At 36.5% G+C, this 23042-nt stretch overlaps 1 protein-coding gene across 3 annotated transcripts in view; it reads left to right on the forward strand.

Annotated features, from left to right (window-relative positions):
* Positions 1–23042, forward strand: part of DMTF1 (cyclin D binding myb like transcription factor 1) — a 46846-nt gene that overhangs the window by 14485 nt on the left and 9319 nt on the right. For 2 of the 3 annotated variants that reach the window (XM_060107616.1, XM_060107615.1), the window contains 8 exons: positions 4072–4166; positions 8198–8312; positions 9085–9161; positions 14618–14775; positions 15890–15922; positions 16818–16927; positions 20245–20473; positions 21697–21848. In XM_060107616.1, coding sequence (XP_059963599.1) covers positions 4072–4166; positions 8198–8312; positions 9085–9161; positions 14618–14775; positions 15890–15922; positions 16818–16927; positions 20245–20473; positions 21697–21848 — 969 coding nt within the window. The remainder of the gene's footprint in view (positions 1–4071; positions 4167–8197; positions 8313–9084; positions 9162–14617; positions 14776–15889; positions 15923–16817; positions 16928–20244; positions 20474–21696; positions 21849–23042) is intronic. The other variant, XM_060107617.1, reaches the window with a different exon arrangement.

The following is a 23042-nucleotide window of genomic DNA, read 5'->3' on the forward strand; positions in this document are numbered from 1 at the left end:
TTTTATTTTGCAGTCAGCATCAAGCAAGATCACATTGTCATCTAGTGGAAAGAAACTAAGACTAGGTTTTCATTGTGAAAACTCATGTCTTCATAAGCAGATATGTACTCTGTATTTGGAGTTAATTGCTTATTGAATTGAGCAGAAAAGAAACCATATTATATAAGTTTACTATGAGACTGTTGAGAAATGGTGTTAATGTTAATATTGCTAATATTGCTTCCACCTGTGGAATATACAAGCATAATACATTTCTAATTAAATGATCTCTCCTTCTAATGATAATTCATATGATTTTTAAAACTCTCTCCTAATTTGACTATTATTATGTTATGACTCAATTTTAGAACATGATTAGGCTATCTGTACAAATACAATCCTATGTAGACATTTTCTAAGCTAGAATTTTTTTAAATTCAGATATAACTGACATTAACATTATATTAGTTTCAGGTGTACATAATGATGTGGTATATGTATACCACATCATTATGTATATGTATATATTGCAAAATGTTCAGCACAATAAGTCTAGTAACATCCTTCACCACACAGTTATCAATACAATTTTTTTTCCTGTGAGAAGAACTTTTAAGATCTGCTGTCGTAACAACTTTCAAATATACAGTACAGTATTATTAACTGTAGTCACCATGCTGAACAGTACATCCACAGGTTATAAAATAAAATAAAAATATTTAATTCAGCCAGAATTTTTGAGTGATTATTTTGATGTAAATTTTGACTGGTTAATTGATTTGGTTAGAGTGCCTTGAACATTATTGTAGGTTTGAACTACACGATATTTTGTTCTATTTTATGGTGTGTTGACATAAAAGCACATGAGCTATTTGATGTTGGGTCATAGCATCACCAAAGAGGACATTCTGGAGCCTAATTTACAATAAGACTGAATTTATGAAGAGTGGCTTGAAGTTCCCTGGATTTGTAAAAAGTATGTTGATAAAATCAACTTAGGAAAGTTTCTACATTTAAAAAAAGTCACACAGGGCCTCCCTGGTGGCGCAGTGGTTGAGAGTCCGCCTGCCAATGCAGGGGACACGGGTTCGTGCCCCGGTCCGGGAAGATCCCACATGCCGAGGAGTGGCTGGGCCTGTGAGCCATGGCCGCTGAGCCTGCGCGTCTGGAGCCTGTGCTCCACAACGGGAGAGGCCACAACAGTGAGAGGCCTGCGTACTGCAAAAAAAAAAAAACAACTCACACAGAAGCATGAAGTCCTATATCCATCACCATCATCTGGGACTGATTAAATGCACAAGTAATTTATGCTGGACTTCATGGAGATGAATATTAGTTTTAATGATTTAACTTTAATATTCAGGTTTTCTTTACATGCTTTATAAAACTGATAAAAAGTTATCTGAGCCTTAAAAGTTCTCTTAACCCTCATGTTAATCAGTGCAGATAACTTACCACTTCTTTTTGCAATCATCTACACACATTTATTCCATTACCTATTCATTGTTAAAACTCTTGGTGATTATTGGTTTAGAGGATTGTTGGAGTTACTAAGCCTCTGATTCCTTTTGTTCTTCACACGGCCTCATTTGTCATTCCCATACCACTCTTGCTATTGCATATTAACTGGAGTCTATTTGTAATTACTTCAGATTTTGTTTTCCTACCACTGATTCCTATCTTCCAGATTACTTCCTCTCATACTTTGGCGATCCTTTGCCCCACCAGGACCCATTGACCTTACCACTTTTAAATTATTCCTTCTTCACTTATATCCTTGTTTCCTCCTTACCTAGTTTCAGTTTTCATTATAATCATTATAATCTTTGTCTTGCATTTATCCTCAGGTCCTTTTTTCCTCCCCTCACCTCATCATTCTTTGATGAAACCACAACCCTGGTTCAATTTGTCTGCCTATTTATGTCTATACTGGTACAGCTAACTGAAAGAGATTGGAGAAAAACAGCACAAGTAAGCTGACCAGCCTCACTTTAAATTTATGATCATTAACTTGAAATGGGCTCTTAGTGTTGCCTGCCAGTCATGCCGTACTTATCTAGTGTTCTTTCTCCCACTCTAAGATGACTGTTTAATACATTCTGAAATCTCCAATACTTCTTCCACCTTTTTCACTCTCAACTGATAGCCTTGCTTCCTACTTAGAAAATTTAAGTGGCCAGAAAATAATTTCTGTAAGTTTCCACTACCATAGATACACACTGACTTGTATCTATGTCCATATATTCTGTCTTTTCACCCAGTTAAAGCCAACCCTTCAGTGTACTAGACCCCACCCCTTTTGTCTACTCAAGGACATAGTTGTAGCAATTCTTTCCTTTCTCCTCTGAATCATCAATGTTGCATTCTCTATTGGATTATTCCCATCAACATTTACAAACATACTATAATTTCTTCTTCAGAACGTCCTGTTAGCCCACTGTGGGCTCCCATCCGGTTTCTCTCCTTCCCTTTAGAGCAGAGTTCCTTGGAAGAATTGCCTATCCTTGCTTCCGTTTCTTCTTCCTTTGTTCTGTAAACGCACTCCAGTGAGTCTTTCACCTCTATCACTACACCAGAACTGTTCTCCCCATGTCTCCAGACACTTTCTTTTTTTTCTTCTTCTTTTCTTCTTTTTAGTTTTTTCCAGAGACCTTCTTGTTGCTAAATCCAATGGTGATTTTTTTAGTCTTTGTCTTACTTGATCTGCCGACAATTTTCAGTAATTTTATCACTCCCTTCTCCCTGAAACATTTTGTCACTTGGCTTCCAGGGAAGACATTTCTCTAGTTTTCTCTCTGTCCACTCCTTCTTAGTCTCTTACGCTGACTAGTCCACATCTCCCCAACCTCTAAATGTGGAGTGCCCCAGGACTCAGTTCTTAGATTGCTTCGGTTTTCCATTTTTACTCACTCCCTAGAATTCATGGTTTTAAGTCCTGTCTCTGGTAATGACTCCCAGATTTTTTCCAGTCCAGACTTCTCTTGACTCTAGAGGTTTAGTGGCTATCTCAAACGAATATGTTTAAATCTGAGCACCTGAAACATCCTACATTTTTAAACTTGCTTCTTCTACAATCTTCCCCATCTCATTAATGGCAGGTACATTCTTCCAGTAGCTCAGATAAAAAACTTTAATTCCATCGTTGACTTTTCACTTTCATATTTGGTATATCCGCACATCCTCTTGGCTCTACCATCAAAATGTATCCACAATTTGAACTACTTCTTATCACCCTCACTTGCCTTCACTCTAGTCCAAGCCACTGACCTCTCTTATCTAGATTATTGAATTCGCTTCTTCACTGATTTCCCTCCAGCCTGTGCTGCCCTTCAGGCTCTTTTCCCCTTAGCAGCCAGAGTGATCCTGTTACAATAAAACTCAGTTTATACCACTCCTCTACTCTGAATCTTCCAATGGTCAACCCACTGGAAGAGAGTTAAAGCCAAAGTCTTTACAGTGGTCTGTGAGTCCCCACACAGTATCTTGATTGGTCTGCTCTGGCCAGCTACACTGTCCTCCTTGCTGTTCCTATGAACAATCTAGGCAGGCCCTCATCTCAGAGCCTTTTTGCACTTGGCTTTCCATCTGCCTGAAGTGCTTTTCCTCAATATACCTGCATGATATATGAGATATGGACTTTATGGGTAAAGTCCAAGTGTTGGTGACTTTTCCTGGCCTCCTATCTAAAATTCAAACACTCCCCCCCACTCCCAACACATTTCCTTTCGTGCTTTATTTTTTCTCCTTAATACTTCTCCAGCATAATTTCGTGTTCATTTTGTATCTTTCCCCCTAGGCTATAAGTGCCGTGAAGGCAGAATTTTTGTTTTTTTGTTTATTGTTGCCGAGAACAATGCCTAGCATGTATTAGGTGCACGGTAGATATTTGTTAAGCAAATATATGTATATGAATGTATATATACACACACACACACACACACACACACACACACACACACATATATGTGTAGATATATTGGCAAGGAATATGTTAAGAAATTAGATGATCACATACTTGTTCCTTGGGTATATTTTTTAATAATTAGAAGCTGCCATTATTATTCTAGAGTTGAACTGTTCTTTTTCTTGAAGTTTCAGAAAATGATCAGAGCTTTGAGGTGACCATGACTGCAACCACAGAGGTGGCAGATGATGAGATTACTGAGGGAACTGTGACACAGATCCAGGTATAGTAAGTCTTTTTACTGGATACAAGAAGATTATCCTTTACACATACCTTAGGTGATAAAATGATGAGAATATATTCTGTCTGACAGAGGAGCAACCACAGAACAGAGGTTGGACTTATTCATTCAGATTTCCAGTCCCCACATATGTGAGTCTCAGAATTGTAAGCAACGATAGAATTTTAAAATTCATTCCCTCTAGAGTGGTTCACATCTGTTGAAGCAGATGATGCATGGGCATTCTTTATCCGCTTGGAGTGATCTCATTTGAGCTGTTAAATAACTTTAAATTTTATCTACCAGTTATATATGATACTGATTGGGATATAAAACTTTTTAAGGTAAGTTTTACCCAACAGTTATCTGTAGTGACAGATTTAGAACGGCTCCATGTATTCTCTGCCCTAATGTGAATGAAAGCTGGTTATTTCAAATAGATTTTAATTATAACAGTTGTAGTTAAGGTAGTTCCTTTTGGTGCCTGTAGGACTAGATACATTTTACTGCATGTTTAGAGGTTAAGTAATAATTAGCCCTTTTTCCTACATGAACTTCTTTATTTGTCTCATGAGTTATTTCTGCCAAAAGTAATCAGAATTCTTTGCTGTCTTCAGTAACCAACAGCTTAAATATATTTTACTTGTAAGTTTATTTCTGGCTGATTGTTCTTTCTTTTTACTAGCTTGTCCTTTTGCTTCATCTCTTCATTTAATAAAATACTTCTAAGTAGACAGTAGACATTGTACCATTATTTTTTGTATGTGAAGCATCACAATGACCCTTCAGTTAAGAAGTAAAGTTACAAGTTGATATGTAACATCAGGGACTAAGGACATCTCAGGTAGGTGTACTGTGAATGGTTTGCAGTGGGGAGCTTCAGAGTGGTTCCAGAATGACAGGATTTCCAGAGAAGCAAGTCTCCAAAATGCTTCAAACAGCTTTGAGCCAAGCTGGAGATCTCATAATCTACCGTTGGGTTTCAGTGGGAATTTGGACAGGATTTTTTTCTAAACCCTCGGAAATAATAGGGCACATTCTTTCTTCAAAATGGGTCTTGTCAAATTCATTTTAGATTCAAAGACTATGTAGTCTCACTTCCATTCCATTTTTAGCACATTGAAAATAACTATATACATATGTGTGATTTGGTTTACAACCTAGTTATTATAAGATTGAGCAGTAACAGTGCTAGTTAGACAAGTTATACAGTTTTGTTTGGATTATTTCCAAAGACTTAATGAATTACAATTTAATATTAACCTCTTGGTTTGTTATTACCATTTTTATGAATGAAATAATTAATAATTTCTAAATTTTTTAATAAGATTAATATTAGGTTGGGAGTGAAAGTCAGCACAGTTAAAAGTTCAGAAATAGTGTGCTTTTTGCTGTGCCCTTTTGTGTCAGTCTAGGTGTAGTTATTTCACGTAGTTTAGTAGCTAATGCCCCTTCCCTCATTCCACTGATGCGACGAGCTTGAAAAACAATTAGAAACTAAAAAAATTCCCAATGTATGTAGTACTTTGTGGTTGCAAGAGGTATTTAGTGAATGAAATACTTATTTTTAGATTTCTAAGCCTGTATATGTTACAGATGGGAAACCCTACAACCAACTCAAAAAGGCTTCATTTAGAAAGCAACAGCATGCTAATAAAGCCTAAGTAACTTTAAAAGATTTATGTATAAAATAGCGAAAAATGGGGGTAAAATACTGTAAAACTTATTACTATTTACTAAAATACTTATTACTAAACTTATTACTAAGTATAGATAGATAGCCTTTCAGGTACCTAAGTCTCCTTCTATACTCACTTTTATTGACAGTGCTGAATATTACTACTAAAATTTAATAATTATTTACTTCATTTCACGGCTTTTCATGTTTAACATTATATGGTTTAAGTAATAATTGTAAGTCTTCTTCAGAAAAATTTGAGCCATAAGGCATTAAGTGTTTGCCCAAAGACAGCGATTAATTGGCATGACCGGTTTATTTGTGAGATTCATAGAGTGGGCTTTGCTGTATATTTAGACTCACTTTGGAAAATGGTGATTTTATTCTTTTAACGAACTAATTAATATAAGAGATCATCTCAGGATATTTTTTACATTACATTTCTTAAAAGTAGGTATTATATGTATCAAGGTCTTTTGATAGGTCTCTGTATTGCCCTTGATGAATAACTCCTGTGTCAAGTCTTACAGAATTGTGATCTTCATAATATAAGAGGCCTTCGATATCATCTGTCTAGTCTGTCTCAATTCTCAGCTTTATAAAGTCCTCTTAATCTTTAAAAGAAAAAGATCTAAAATGTATGATGCATAAATACAGGGTTATAAAACTTTTCATGTTTGTTCCAGTGATTTCTAGCTTTTGCCTATGGTCTTAGAAAACAACATTTTTATAAATACAAAATATTCATTACCACCAAATATAAAAATAAAGTAGGTGACAGTAGAGGCATGGCTTTTCTCCTCATTGTGCTTTGATTGTTCATGGACAGTTTCTCTGTTTTCGAAGGGAGATGGGTGTCATATCTTCTTGAAAGTAGAGATCCAGTTTCTGCCTACTCAAAAAACAGTTCAAACTTTGTTAGGACTTACCTCCGGAAAGTGGCATAGGTTAATAGTTGATCCAATCCAGAGACAGAACTGGGTTGAGTGGTCACTAGGCATGTGACTCTCCCCTTACCCTGGTCTGCCTGTAATAGGTTTATACCTGATATGGTAGCGCTGTTGCTAAATCTTCTTCACTTACACTATAGCTCTATAGTGTATATATATATCTCTTCACTTACACTATAGCTCTCTTTAGCCCAAGGCCAAGTCTCTTAAAAGCAGCTTTGTTCCTGCAGAATTTGCTGGATTAGGTATGTCCTTAATTGAAAATGTACCTGGTGAGCTTACCTGATGGCGCAGTGGTTGAGAATCCGCCTGCCAATGCAGGGGAAAGGGGTTCGAGCCCTGGTCCGGGAAGATCCCACATGCCGCGGAGCAACTAAGCCCGTGCACCACAACTATTGAGCCTGGGCTCTAGAGCCCACGAGCCACAACTACTGAGCCTGCCTGCCACAACTACTGAAGCCCGTGCGCCTAGAGCCCGTGCTTTGCAACAAGAGAAGCCACCGCAATGAGAATTCCACGCACCACAACGAAGAGTAGCCCCCGCTCGCCACAGCTAGAAAAATCCCGTGCACAGCAACGAAGACCCAGCGCAGCGAAATATAAATAAATAAAATACATAAATTTAAATTAAAGAAAAAAGAAAATGTACCTGGTGATAGCTTCATGAATATACTGAAAGCCACTGAATTGTATACTTGAAAGGGTGAATTTTGTGATGTGTGAATTGTAGCTCAATAAAGCTTATTTTTTAACTACACATTTCTTGTACAGACTGTTTTACTGCAATAATAATAAAAAGTAGTACCATATAGTTCTTTGAAAGAAGGTACATGAAGGAGGGTAGGAATCAGCTCTAGAGGTTGGCTAAAACAAAGTTGTCAGTAAACAATAAGCAGATCATGATTTTGCAGTAACATCTTTTGAGTTAGCCTGTTAATCCTTTAGATTTAGCAACAGATTACATTACAGATGACTATATATTTAGGTAGCAAACTACCTGTGAGGGCATGAATAATCATGACATCAACCCCAGCATTTCCATTTTATTTTATATATGAGTTTGTTTTACATATATAAATATACAAATGGCTTTAAGTATCCTGTATTAATTTAAATGCTTAATGGAATCTTAGCCAATATCCTCTAAAATTCAAGCTGCTAGTACTGACTTACTTGCTTAATTGAAGGTCATATTTTGTTAATGCAGATAATTGTGTTTTCATACTATCTTATTAAAAGAACAAGAAAATATTTGTCTTTATAAATTCAATATAATTTTATTATATCTAAAACAAGTAGATTTCACATTATTAGAGTTTTATAGTGCTTAGCATTAAAAACAAAGATGAATCAGGTTGGGTATTAAATCAGGCTGCTACTTTTTTTTTCTCTTTTACCTTTTCAAGATTCTACAGAATGAGCAACTAGATGACATATCTCCCTTGGGTAATGAAGAGGTTTCAGCAGTTAGCCAAGCATGGTTTACAACTAAAGAAGATAAGGATTCTCTAACTAACAAAGGTAAGAGATACTGTGAATTTTAGTGTCCAGTGGAAAAAATGGACATAAAGAAGAGCTTGTAGTCATAAGGATTCTGAGTTGGGCCTTCATAATTATGGTTGAGTAGTTACAGTAATTGAGCCTTTCTAATTGAATTAAATTTGGCTCTGAGTGGGACCATGAAACCAATATTCAATTTTTCAAAGTTCTGCTACTAACTTTGGTCTGATAAGTGGCTTAGAGGTTTAAAGTAACAGTGTTTATAGTGCTGCTGTGCTCATAAGGATTGCTAGGAAGTTACTCCACAAAGTGGAGGTTGTGTATATGCCACTCTGAAGTAAGGAAAGGAAACAAAAAGTAAGTAAATTGATTGTTTTCAACCACTGTACAGTAAGTACTCATTAAGAATAAACTATTCACTTGGTATCCAATATATTATCTTTACCTTGTCCTAGAATCTTTTATACATGTTTTGTTGCCCATAAAATTTATTTTTCACTGGAGGAATTTTTCAGAAAGTTTTGAGGGTGATTTGGCTTTTTTATTTATAAGTCCTATACTGCTGAAAGGGTAAGGGATGTAACTAAGAGGAAGTAATATTTTTTATGAATCTTTTACTTATCATTATCTCTATTTAGTAGGGTCAAATGTATTCTTTCTTAAAAACCAGAGGTCACAAAAGCAACTTTACCTGGGGATTTTTCAGATTTCAGATGAGAGACATTAAATTAGCTACATTTTATTCCTCTCAAGGGATAATATTTTCTATAGCATTACTTGTTTTCTTTTAAAGGACATAAATGGAAGCAGGGGATGTGGTCCAAGGAAGAAATTGATATTTTGATGAACAATATTGAACGCTATTTGAAGGTATCTTATGGCATATTTTTTTGTTTCACTAATTTTTTCATCGCCAATTGCAAAAAATATCAAAGCAGCATATTGTATATAGTACTTAGGAGCTTTTCAGTAATTATGTAATGGATGACTGGCTAATATGTTGTAGATTAATAATGATTACAGTATACTTTTAAGCACATTTTGAATTCTCAGTTTAAAATAGCTTTATTGCTTTAGTTAATACCCTGAAGTTTAGGCAGAATTTTAATAGCCTCTCAGAATCTTAAAGCCCCATCTTTTCAAGCAGCCTATAGATTTAAGATTTAAATTTATGTTGTGTAAAGTCTAAGATATGCATCTTCTTTGAATGAGTTTATGACATCACACTAGTCTTTCCCCTTTAAAAAAAAATTTAGTTCATTTTCATATTCAGGCTTATATCCTGTTACTTTCGTCATCCTCTTCATTAAATGTCTGATGAAAACAGAATTTTTGAAGCACTAGAAATGTGAATTGCTTTAATAAATAGTGTTGGCTTTCATATGCCTGCCAACAGTCCATGTGGAAATTCTGAAAACAGGTGAAGAATGATATAAGGCTCTGTACCCTGTGAGTGATAACATGTTGTTAATTCTGCATGAGAACAAAGAAGGAAGAGTTTATTCTCAGGGTTAGGACAGTTATGGAAAATATTTGGAAGAGCAGGATTTGAGCTGAGTTTTAAGAAAGGGGTGGGAGTTAGGGGTAGAATAGGGCTGGAGGGAACAGCATAAGTAAATGATGAGCGTTGAGGATTCAGAGTTCCAACCCAGAGTATGTTAAACTAACCCCTTTAACCCGAACCAAGATAATTAGCTTCTAGAACTTGGGCTTTGAAGTCCAGACCAAAGAATTAGAATTCTATCCTATAAGAAATGAGAAGAACTGGTAACTCAGTTTAGGGAGAGTTCGGTCAGGTAGATCTGTGCTCTTCTCAAGGAAATCTTTCCAGAGACTTACTGACCATCCCAGTAATGGAGTTATGTTCAAATAGTGCATGTTTGAAATGGAGACCATTACCATTGTTTGGGAATGGAAAGTGTACAGAGTTTATTTAACTATTCTCTTATTGTTTGATACTTAGTTTATGTACAATTTTTTACTATTTTAAATACACTGCTGCCTAGAATGTCCATGTTTTTAAGCTTAATTTTAAGCTGCACTCCTCCCAAACTACACTTTATAAATTATAAAGAGTAAAAAAGTTTAATTCTTTATTAGTAAAGAAAGTTCCTTCCCACCAAGCTAATTGTTTTAAGAGAAACAGAAATATAGTGACCATTGAAATGTATCTAGAAGTGTATTAAAAGTTGTCCACTGATCACAAACACTTAAGTTAAAATTGGAAAAATTCTACAGGTTTAGATAAGGCAGCAACGAATTGGTAAAAACACTGAATTTGGGGAATTAAGAAGCTGGTTTCGGGCCTCCCTGGTGGCGCAAGTGGTTGAGAGTCCGCCTGCCGATGCAGGGGATACGGGTTCGTGCCCCGGTCTGGGAGGATCCCATGTGCCGCGGAGCGGCTGGGCCCGTGAGCCATGGCCGCTGGGCCTGCGCATCCGGAGCCTGTGCTCCGCAACGGGAGAGGCCACAACAGTGAGAGGCCCGCATACCGCAAAAAAAAAAAAAAAAAAAAGAAGAAGCTGGTTTCTTGTGTAGGAGATTGGATTAGATGATTTCCAAGGACTCTTTCAGCTTTATGATTAAGACTTTTAGATACCCATTTCAGGTGACCAGGTGAGAAGTAGTAAGGACTTTACGGTAGTTGAAATAGAATTAGCAGGGAAAGACAGATAAGCAAGTAGTCTCTAAGGAAGCCTGGTGACTGAATATTGGTGAAGAAGGAAAATGAGGAGTGGGAATAATTAAGGGTTTTTTAAAAATTGAGGATGTTTGGGAGAATGATGATAGAATTGTCAGAAGTAGGAAATGTCCAAAAAGATGTACTGATCTTGGGAAAAGCTAATTTGTTTGATTTTGATTTTTGACTGTGATTTTCATTATGTGGTACTCTTACAGGAACATTGTGGAGCTATTTTTAAACCAATTAATTAGGTGTCATATATTCCATATTTTGGGTAAAAGGATAAGGTATTGTCATAAGCAACAACAAAAAAAGGGGCAGAAAAATCTTTTCATCTCACTGTAATATCATCCCACAACACAGTGCCTTGCATGTAGGTACTTGTAAATATTTAGGTTTAATTGTTTGCAGAATTGAAACTGCGTAAAACACTTTTAGAAAAGATTCTAAAATTTTAAAGTTTTTACTGTGAAGTTTAATACATTCAGAAGAGTGTTTAAAATGCATATCAGTGTAATTTTACCTGTTTTGAAATTTATGTAAGTTGATTCATTCTCTGGGCATTCTGTAACTGGCTTATTTTGTTCAATATTGTGATTTTGAGACCCATCCCCTGTTGATTTTTTTTTTTAGCTTTCATCATGCAAATATATATACCATAAGTTACACATTCCACAGTTAATGGTCATTTGGGTTCTTTGTAGTTTTTTGCTATTAATTTGTACAGATCTTTTGGGTGTAAATGGTATTTTATTATGGGTTTAATTTTTATTTCTTTGATTACATATTTTTATATGCTTGTTGGCCATTTGTGTTTCCTCTTTGAAATTCCTGTTTGTGTCTTTTATCAGTTTTTTCTGTGGGGTGGTTTATCTTTTTAGTTTCTGTGATGTTCTTAATATATGCTGGATACTAATGGTTTTTTGGTTGTGTTATAGATATCTTGTCCCAATTTAGTGGCCTGTCTTTTCCTTCTCTCTAGGTATCATTTGATGAAAGAAGATTCTTAATTCCAGTTTCAAAATTATCATCTTTTTACTTCTGTGTTTTTGCATGCTTGTTTAAGAAATCTTCCCCTGCCTCAAGGGCATAAAGATATTCTCACATATATAGTTTTGCCTTTCACACTGATTTTTTTCCTGTGGGTATTAGTTAGGGTTTCAGTATTATTGGGTTGTAGTTGTTTTTGTTTTGTTTTGTTTTATATGGATGATAATTGTCCCAGCATCATTAGGGAATGTCAGTCTTTTCCCAGTCTACAATATCCATTCTGTCCTACTCAAACTTCCACAGATATGTTTCTAGGTTTTCTAATTTGTTCTTAGGTTCAGTTTCATGCCTGCACCAGTACAGCTCTGTCTTCAGAAGTCCCAATATCTGACGGGGCAGGTCTCTTCATGAGTGTCTTGGCTGTTCTTTGGCCCTTTGCTCTTCCATTATAAATTTAGAATCAACCTGCAAAGAATGAAAAACTGTTGGAATTTTTATTGGGACTACATTGAATCTGAATCAATTTGAAGGGAATTAACATCTTTGTAATATTCTGACTTCCTCTTGAAGAACATTTTATAGCTCTCCGTTTTAATTAGTTCCTCTTTAATGTCAGTTGTTAGTTTTATGTTTCCTCTATAAAGAAATTGCATAACTTGCCTAAGACTTAGTCTTAATGCTTTTTTGATTTTGATGCTATTATTAGTGGGAATTTTAGAAGATTTTTTATGAGCTTTGTCTAGAAATACAAATGACTTCATTGATTTTGTAACCAGCATACTTGCTAAGTACTCTTAAATAATTTTTGATTATAGATGTTTGGGTTTCTACATATATAACATCTGTAAATGATTCTTTTCTAATCTTTATGCTTTTTTAAAATTGGGGTATAGTTGATGTACAATATTATATAAGTTTCAGGTGTACATAGTGATTTACAATATTTAAAGGTTATACTCTGTTTATAATTATTACAATCTTTATGCTTTTTGAATGTTGCATTTTATGATTGCTCTTACCATACCTATTGAGATTTTACTTTTTTTTTCCATAAATCTTATGTGATTAATTGCAAATTTTTCTGAAATTAATACAAACTCATATTCCTGGAGTAAGCTTACTTTTTCCATTGATTATTAACCTTTTTAAACATTACTGAGTTCAGTGTGCTAAAATACTTTGAGGATTTGGGGGATTTTTTTTTTTTTTTTTTTTTTTTGCAGTACGCAGAGGCCACTGTTGTGGCCTCTCCTGTTGCGGTTGTGGCCTCTCCTGTTGCGGAGCTCAGGCTATGGACGCGCAGGCTCAGCGGCCATGGCTCACAGGCCCAGCCGCTCCGCGGCCTGTGGGATCCTCCCAGACCGGGGCACGAACCCGTGTCCCCTGCATCGGCAGGCGGACTCCCAACCACTGCGCCACCAGGGAAGCCCTTGGGGGATCTATTTTAATGACTGAGCTTGGCCCGGAAGATCTTTTCTGAAACTCCCCTTGTCTGGTTTTGCTATTGAGATTATGCTAGCCTAATCAAATGAGTGGGGAATTGTCCCCGCTTTTTATCTTTTTTTTTTTTTAATAAATTTATCTATTTTTATTTTTGGCTGTGTTGGGTCTTTGTTGCTGTGTGTGGGCTTTCTCTAGTTGCGGCGAGCGGGGGCTACTCTTTGTTGCAGTGCTCAGGCTTCTCATTGTGGTGGCTTCTCTTGTGCGGAGCACGGGCTCTAGGTGCACAGCCTTCGGTAGTTGTGGCACACGGGGCTCAGTAGTTGTGGCTCGTGGGCTCTAGAGCACAGGCTCAGTAGTTGTGGCACACGGGCTTAGTTGCTCTGCGGCATGTGGGATCTTCCCGGACCAGGGCTTGAACCCGTGTCCCCTGCATTGGCAGATGGACTCCCAACCACTGCGCCACCAGGGAAGTCCCACCCCCTTTTTATCTTTAGGATAGTTGAAAATCAGAATTATGTTTCTCTTAATTGTTTGGTAAGATTTACCTGTAAAGTCATCTTGGCCTGGTGTTTTCATTGTGGGAAAATTATTAATAACTGATTAAATTTTCTTCATGGTCTGTGTTTATTAGATTTTCTTTCTCTTCCTGAGTCAGTTGGTAAGTTGACTTGTTCTAGGAAATCATACATTTATAGAAGTTTTCAAATTTATTGCCATAAAATTTTCATAATGTTCAACTATCTAATCTCTATAGCATCTCTCCTTAGGGGCCATTTTTCATCTCTAATATTGTTTTGTCTTTTTTTTTTTAAGTTTTGCCATAAGTTTATCTTTTTGTTTTTATTTAGTCTCATGGATCTTTTCAAAGAACCAATTTTTAGCATTACTCATCCTTTCTATTCTTGATTATATTAATTTTGTTCTTATGATTTCTTCCTTTTCTGCTTTCTTTAGATTTAATTTTTTGTAATTTTAAAAGGGGTTGGCAGGACTTTATTGAATTATATACAACTTATTTTGGGGATATTTAAGTATTGTATTATCTCTTGCAGCATTTTAAACTTTATATTTGACTTATTATTGAATTATCAATATGTTATTTTTCTAAATGCCATTGATGATTTTAACATAAAAAAACTTTTAAAAAGCATAGTATATCCATATGCATTTTATCAGAAATCCCTAAATCAAAGAAATGTAACCCATTTAGGCACGCGGAATAAAAGATGCTACAGAAATCATCTTTGAGATGTCAAAAGACGAAAGAAAAGATTTCTACAGGACTATAGCATGGGGTCTGAACCGGCCTTTGTTTGCAGTTTATAGAAGAGTGCTTCGCATGTATGATGACAGAAACCATGTGGGAAAGTATGAAAACTTGTAATGCTGCATGTTTTCATGTAATTTAGGGGAAATATTTAAGGAACTATTTTTTTAATAAAATTATGATCAAAGCCTTAATTGGAGATAGTTATGAATTACTGTTGAGTGATGTTAGTATTTTTATTCTCCAGGTCTGTTTTGTAAATACGGTGAAACCTCATTACAATAAGGCCTCTTTTAGAAATTAGAATCTAAATTACTTTCTATAGGTTTAAGACTTAGCTGACTTAATACATCAAAGTCTGCTTTGTAGTAAAGTAACATTATAAAAAGTATAGTAGTGGTTAAAGATTTAGGAAGTGTAAAAAGAACTCTAAATTCATTGGTAACATTTTTCCTATTCATTTCTATAGCATAACATTTCCTAGGTCAGTGACTTTTTTTGTTTTTTTAATAAAACCAGAGTAGAAAATTTTCTGGATATAATGCATGGATTTCTGTTATCGGTAGTATCTGTGGGAAGCCATCGTATCTTCAATGCAATGATAATATGGTGTTGTTGGCATATTTTAAATTTCTCTTTGGGAGTTTTAGGTGGTAGTAGTGTGGCTTACTAGATACTGCTTTTAAAAAGAACATTGCATTGGCTATATTGAGTACTTAGCCACTAAAAAGAAAGCCTTTACGTGGAGCAAGAATACATCAGTTGTCCATGCATGGGTAGAGAAAATAAAGAGAACTTAAAATTTTTCAGTGACTTGTGAGAATTGACCATAGATTTTCTTTTTAGCTCCAGTTTACCATGTCATCCATAAGTCTTTCAGAATAGCTATGATATTAGAGTACCTAAACCTAACTTGAAATAACGCAAGAATTAGGCAACATAGGAGAAAATATGTTTTAAGTGTTGAATTTTCCTAGAGAAAATTGTTACAGTGCTCACTTATATTATAGCTTAAACTATTTGTTGGGGTTTTCTTTAATAGAGGCATTAATTTTGATTTTTTTATTAATCTGCTTTGAAATTGGTTACTTTAAAAATGTTATCAATATGCTAAGTGACTTAACATTTGGCTCCCTAAGTGAAATTCTGATTTTTATTAAGTTTTTTAGCATTCTTTGTTTAACTGATCTTTTAAAAATTTCTTTAAATTTCTAGATACACACCTGAAGAAATTGAAAAGCTCAAGGAGTAAGTTTAACTTTAACTTTCTTTTTTTCATTAATTCTGATAGTTGTGTTTTAATTTTTTTAAATTTTTTGTTTTCTAAAGTTTTACTTTGAAAATGTCAAGAGATTTTTGGTAGACTGGTATAATTTAATCCTGCTGCTAAGCATAGTTGACCATGTAAAGAACTTATCAAATCTGTATCTGCACAGAGTAGCCATGTCCATAAGTTGTCTTCTCTTGTTGTTAGTAACTAAATGTAATGCGTCCTTAGACCAATAATAGGGGTTACAAAAGAGATTAGATCGCCATTCTTGGTGACCTGAAGACTAAGGGGAACTTACACACCAGGATCAAAACCAGGGTTGTGCTAATGGCTTACTTTAGAATGGCGAGTTGGCAAATGTTTCACTGACTATCTGGGCTGACTCTACCTTATACAGTCTTATTTTGCAGGAAACATAATTTTGGGACCATAAAGTATGGGTTAATGGATTGTATGGATCATGAAAAAAATAACCCGAAGGCTGATCCTGTTTATGATAATAAGGACTTGTGAAACTGTTTCAGGTGTCTGAGAAGAGCTTGTTAGGAGTGCTCAAAAGGGAAAAATCTGGGGATTGCCTGTGAGATTGTGTCAATAACCTGAGGGGAAATTTGGTCTTTTTTGAACACATATCCAAGTTACTTATTTCTTCTCTGACCCAGGAAAAAGGCAATTGCTGCCTGTTTTTTTTTCACCCACAGACAACTGTGGACCCCAAAAAAAGGCCACACTTTCAAACTTTGGCTCTCAAAGTATTGCTGCCCACAACTTCCAAACCAGTCAAATGGGAAGAAGAAGAATGAAGAATAAATGATGAAATTAAAAGGGAGAAAACAGTTGAACCAAATGCTGATTGGCAGACTCTTGTTTTAGGCTCCGGATAAAGCATGGCAATGACTGGGCAACAATAGGGGCGGCGCTAGGAAGGAGTGCCTCTTCTGTCAAAGATCGGTGCCGACTGATGAAGGACACTTGCAACACAGGTACTGTGAGTGCCACTGGTTTTTTTTGTCACCATTTGAGCTTCCTGCCCCTTCAGATACTGCTTTCTCTTCTGTTCTGAAAAGAGATTTGCCATTCATTGTAGTTGAGGTTTTATTTTCTAGTGTCCTTTTTCTTCAGATAGACCCAACTAATCCTTTATTTTTGTGCTCTGTGTAGTAAGGTGATATTTTTCACAGGGACACATCTCCTCAGTTTCAAAGGTTTTTTTTAGATCTAGCATGTTTCCATTTTGTAGCAATTCAGAACTGCTCCAGTTGGGGAAGTAACTATTTTTAGGTCTAATAGGTACTTTTAAGGCATATATGTAGGAAGTAATTTTAATTTAAGCCCATCTAACTATTGATCTTATGTTGGTAACAGCTTATCAACTCATATTTATGAAAAACTTTAGTTCTAGGCAGGTCCCAACTTAGGAAGAAGCTGTGTTCCAGAGGTTTGTATGTATTTTGCTTATTTCAAATTCAAAGCACATTTTTCCATAGAAAAAACTCATGATTGGTGTTTCAGTCCCCAGGCCAGACCACAGATGTCAGTCAATTCGTGATGTATACAGATGTACTAATTGATGATAGATACTGTTAAACCTAACCTTTATGACCAACAAGAGTATTCAGGCTCCACCACCAACTCTCACTTACCTTTCTGAGCCTCAGTTTCCTCTATAAAATGAAGAAGTTAGAATAGATGATTTCACAAACTCCTAGAGGAAAACATAGGCAGAACACTCTATGACATAAATGACAGCAAGATCCTTTTTGACCCACCTCCTAGAGAAATGGAAATAAAGACAAACACATGGGACCTAATGAAACTTAAAAGCTTTTGCACAGCAAAGGAAACCATAAACAAGACCAAAAGACAACCCTCAGAATGGGAGAAAATATTTGCAAATGAAGCAACTGACAAAGGATTAATCTCCAAAATTTATAAGCAGCTCATGCAGCTCAATAGCAAAAAAACAAACAACCCAATCCAATAATGGGCAGAAGACCTAAATAGACATTTCTCCACAGAAGATATACAGACAGCCAACAAACACATGAAAGGATGCTCAACATCTTTACTCATTAGAGAAATGCAAATCAAAACTACAATGAGATATCATCTCACACCAGTCAGAATGGCCATCATCAAAAAATCTAGAAACAATAAATGCTGGAGAGGGTGTGGAAAAAAGGGAACACTCTTGCACTGCTGGTGGGAATGTGAATTGGTACAGCCACTATGGAGAACGGTATGGAGGTTCCTTAAAAAACTACAAATAGAACTACCATATGACCCAGCAATCCCACTAGTGGGCATATACCCTGAGAAAACCATAATTCAAAAAGAGACATGTACCAAAATGTTCATAGCAGCCCTATTTACAATAGCCCAGAGATGGAAACAACCTAAGTGTCCATCATCGGATGAATGGATAAAGAAGATGTGGCACATATATACAATGGAATATTACTCAGCCATAAAAAGAAATGAAATTGAGCTATTTGTAATGAGGTGGATGGACCTAGAGTCTGTCATACAGAGTGAAGTAAGTCAGAAAGAGAAAGACAAATACTGTATGCTGACACATATATATGGAATTTAAGAAAAAAAAATGTCATCAAGAACCTAGGGGTAAGACAGGAATAAAGACACAGACCTACTAAAGCATGGACTTGAGGATATGGGGAGGGGGAAGGGTAAGCTATGACAAAGTGAAAGAGCGGCATGGACATATATACACTACCAAACGTAAGGTAGATAGCTAGTGGGAAGCAGCCGCATAGCACAGGGAGATCAGCTCGGTTCTTTGTGACCGCCTGGAGGGGTGGGATAGGGAGGGTGGGAGGGAGACGCAAAAGGGAGGGGATATGGGAACATATGTATATGTATAACTGATTAAATTTGTAAAATAAAAAAAAAAAGGAAAAAAAAAGAATAGATGATTTCACAGTTCCCTTTTCAGCTCTAATTTTTTCTGAAGGATCCATAATCTATGCTCAGTCTTTTAATTAGAAAAATAGTTATCAAGCTAGGCTTGAGCTTCCAGGGAATATAATTTTCATCCTCACCCACTACCCTGCTGAAGTGGAGTCAGGAATGTTTCTTCCTTAACCACTCCACCAGCACTATTACCTATAAGGCACTGAAAACATAAATTCCACCAACTCTAATTCTGTAGTGAATGACAGCTTAATGAATGAAGCAGGAATGGGAGCTTTAGATTTACGATGGGACCCCAGAGGTTCATGTAAGACACTGAGTATAGAACCCCTTTTGTGAGCATAATGGAAAAACACTGTGCCATTCCCTGATTGCCAGCCTGAGGGAATGCTCTGCCTGTTAACTTGCCTTGTTGCTATGTATCGTTTTGGATCAGGAGTTTTCTCTTTGGACCACGCCATGAGATGGCAGTCTGAGTTTCCCCCTCCTTTTTTGCCATGCTAAAATAGGAGAGCAGGACTTTGTCTTGAATCCATGATATCCAGAACTGTGCCTAGCACATAGATATTCAGTATATATTTGTTGAATGAATGAATGCCTGAAAGGCAAGCACATAGCCTTTTTGAAATTTTCCAGAAGTTTTCAGCTACCAGTAACAAAATGGAAACAGAGTGGAAGACATTTTTAAGAGGTTTTCTTTTTTTTTCCTGTTTTTCTGCTTAAGCTTTTCTAAGAAAAAGACTAGTAGGAACATGTGATATTATTAGTGGGTTTATGGGTTCAAAAAAACTGAAATAGAAATGTTTGATTATCAGTCTCAGACTTATATTTTATCACAGTAGCTTGGAGTTGGGAAAGGAGACGGTATAAACCTAGTTTTTATTTTTACTGAAATGGGTGGGAAGCCATAGGTGTTACTCTACTTGTCCCTTCTCTTTCATTCCTGTAAATAATGGTCTCTGTTGAGCTTATTACTTCCCTTCTGCAGAGCAGGGAATCTTAGGTGGGACTAAGAAAAAAGTATGAATTTTTGTGTCCATCAAGCCATCAATGGAACACTTCCCAGTTAGGACTTAATATAATTTGAGAAAATATAATTTTTTCTAGCTATGTTTTGAGTAGTGTTTCTTTCCTTAAAGAGTCAGTCAGTGCTTTCTATTAGGATTCTATATTTTCTTTTGTAGTTCTAAGAACTTTACTGGGTTAGTAACTGTCTTAGCAGGTATATGCAGGTTTTCCATGTTTCATTCAGAAATAATTCTAATACTACTGCATACTTCCCATCAGTCTTTGGAAATACAGGGCTGAATCTGATTTGCAAAACAAGGAGAAGGTAGCAGTGGTAGTCTGGATGATTTCCTTCTTTCAGGGAAGTGGACAGAAGAAGAAGAAAAGAGACTTGCAGAGGTGGTTCATGAATTGACGAGCACTGAGCCAGGTGACATAGTCACACAGGGTGTGTCTTGGGCAGCTGTGGCAGAGCGAGTGGGTACTCGCTCAGAAAAGCAGTGTCGTTCTAAATGGCTCAACTACCTGAACTGGAAACAGAGTGGAGGTACTGAGTGGACCAAGGAAGATGAAATCAATCTCATCCTCAGGTTTGTGTCCTAAATCTTTTAATAACAAAAGCTGCTTAATTGCTGTGGCTATCTAGATTGGCTTTCCTCTTTTGGTTTCCATAGATGCCTAATGTCTGAAAAGCATCCTTTCCATAGAGAGCCACTGTTTAAAGTCCTAAATATTTCATATTGAGCTCTTTTTTGTTTTGTTTTGTGTTTGTTCCTTTTTTAGTGGATTTAGTGCTCGTGTAAAGTACCAGATTGAAGGCGTGGAGACTGAAGTCCTCTCTATATCCGCAGAACAGGTATGGCACAGGCAGCGGCAGTGCAGCTTTTCCACTGTCCCACCAATGTGCCTCAGTTCCTAGCCAAGAGGGACCATGTTGAGGGTAAGAGGGCTATCAGTCTCCATGCCCTTCAATCTTTGGCTACTATGCTAAGATTGCCCAGTCTACAGTTACCCCACACCTTTAAATTGGACCAAATTAGACACTTCCATTTCATACATATCCAAAAATAGCTTTAAGGTAATCCCAAGTTTAGTTTTTACATTAGTTGGTTTAACCATTAAGACTCAGAAACTCAAATGAGCAAAAATACCAGCAAGAAAATATCTGATACACTTAAGTAGTAGAAGCTGCTTTTGTGGCTACACCCTACTGAAAATCAAGATCATGACAGTTAAAACTACAAAACAAATAGACATTAAAACCCCAAATTTAGTTGTACTATTTTGTATTGATTGTGGTTTTTTGGGTTGCTGCCTGAATATTGTTTTTATCTTTTTATCACTTTGTTTTGGGTTTTGTTTTTAATAGTTCTTTCCAGCTAGTCATCTTTATAAATAGTTCCTTTCTAAGTAATTTTGTTTATTTTACAAATGGAAAAGCTCAGATCTAGGAAATAACTTATTATAACACACTATAAAACATTGTAGAACACTATACAACTAAACCTGCCCTTATCTTATTCTAACCTTTAGCTATTCCCTTTCCTTCACGGTGCTTCATCTGGTTCTGACCATTTATGGTACGGCCCATTGGTGGTACCATTAACAAGGCTGCTACTGTGATGTTTCATAGCTCTTAGCTGTGGAAGCAGGTCTGCACTCCTGCAATCCATCCTTTCCTATGTACCTGAACAGTAGCATCTCAGTGACACAACCTGCCATTCCCTTTATTGCCAGTTCCATCATCTGTAGTTAGAGGAGGGTTCTTATGGAGAAACAAACATCTAACAGATGCTTATTTTGTAACTTGTAGGATAGCAGAGCTTGATGTAGCTGATGAAAATGACATAAACTGGGATCTGTTAGCAGAGGGATGGAGCAGTGTCCGTTCACCACAATGGCTTCGAAGTAAATGGTGGACCATCAAAAGGCAAATTGCAAACCATAAGGATGTTTCATTCCCTGGTAATGTATTTTTTGCTTCTTAAGTCCTTCCTTTGTCTTACCGTATTTAGTCCTCAAGGAATTAGAGGTTAGAAGTTCTTTGCCTCAGCTGAAGAGATATGAATCATAGTAGGCTTTTACTTCCTCTGCCCTATTTCTTTGGGTAACTGTCTTCCCCGAGTTGCTATGATTTATAATTCTCAAAGCACCAAAGAAGAACTATACACATTGGGCTTCCCTGGTGGCGCAGTGGTTGAGAGTCCGCCTGCCTATGCAGGGGACACGGGATCGTGCCCCGGTCCGGGAGGATCCCACATGCCGCGGAGCGGCTGGGCCCGTGAGCCATGGCCGCTGAGCCTGTGCTCCGCAACGGGAGAGGCCACAGCAGTGAGAGGCCCGCGTACCGCAAAAAAAGAACTATACACATCTACACACATTCTTATCCTTTCACATAAACTATGAAGAGAAAATAAATTTTGCATGTATATTTTCACTGTGTACAAAGATGTAAGAACTTACATTTAAATCAACTTTTACGAATTTAATAATTTCAAATAACTGGGTTAGAGGAATTCTGTGATTTTGTAGAACAAAAGCTTGCAAATTTCTGATTTCCTTTGTTATGTAAACCTAGAGATCTTAGGTTTACTGAAGTGAGATATAGCATACTTTCCACTTCACTGTCTGCTTTGTTCTTAGACACGGAACTAAATTGTACAGTCTGTATGATTTAGGTAATCAGATTCCCTCCCATTGGTATAGTGCTCCAACGTCCATTTTTGCAAAGGAAAATTAAATGCTGAGGAATTTGGCTTGATAAAATGTGATTTTTTTTTAAATACCCAGTTATAAATTTATTTTACACTTTAAAAATTATAAATTCTGGTATAACCAGGAGAGTGAATGAATACTAATGTAACATGAACCCAGCTAGATTGCAGCATTACCTGAGAGGACTGATGTAGTTTATCATGATTAGTAGAGGAGTTGGTTTTCCTGTACAAGAACTCAAGGCGGTTGCATACTGTTTGGAAAAGCTCAACTGCTACTCTGGAGTTGTAAGTTAGACTCACAGCCAACTGATTATGTTCTTGCAGTGGGTAAAAAGTGCCCAGGGTTGGGGGAGGGAGAGTAGTAGACTATTCATTGCTGAATGAAAATAAGTTAATTAGCATTACCAATATTCTCCCTAAATAATAAGAATTTTATCAAGAA

The sequence above is a fragment of the Mesoplodon densirostris genome, chromosome 9 (genome assembly GCF_025265405.1).
Source record: "Mesoplodon densirostris isolate mMesDen1 chromosome 9, mMesDen1 primary haplotype, whole genome shotgun sequence".
Taxonomy (NCBI): Eukaryota; Metazoa; Chordata; class Mammalia; order Artiodactyla; family Ziphiidae; genus Mesoplodon; species Mesoplodon densirostris.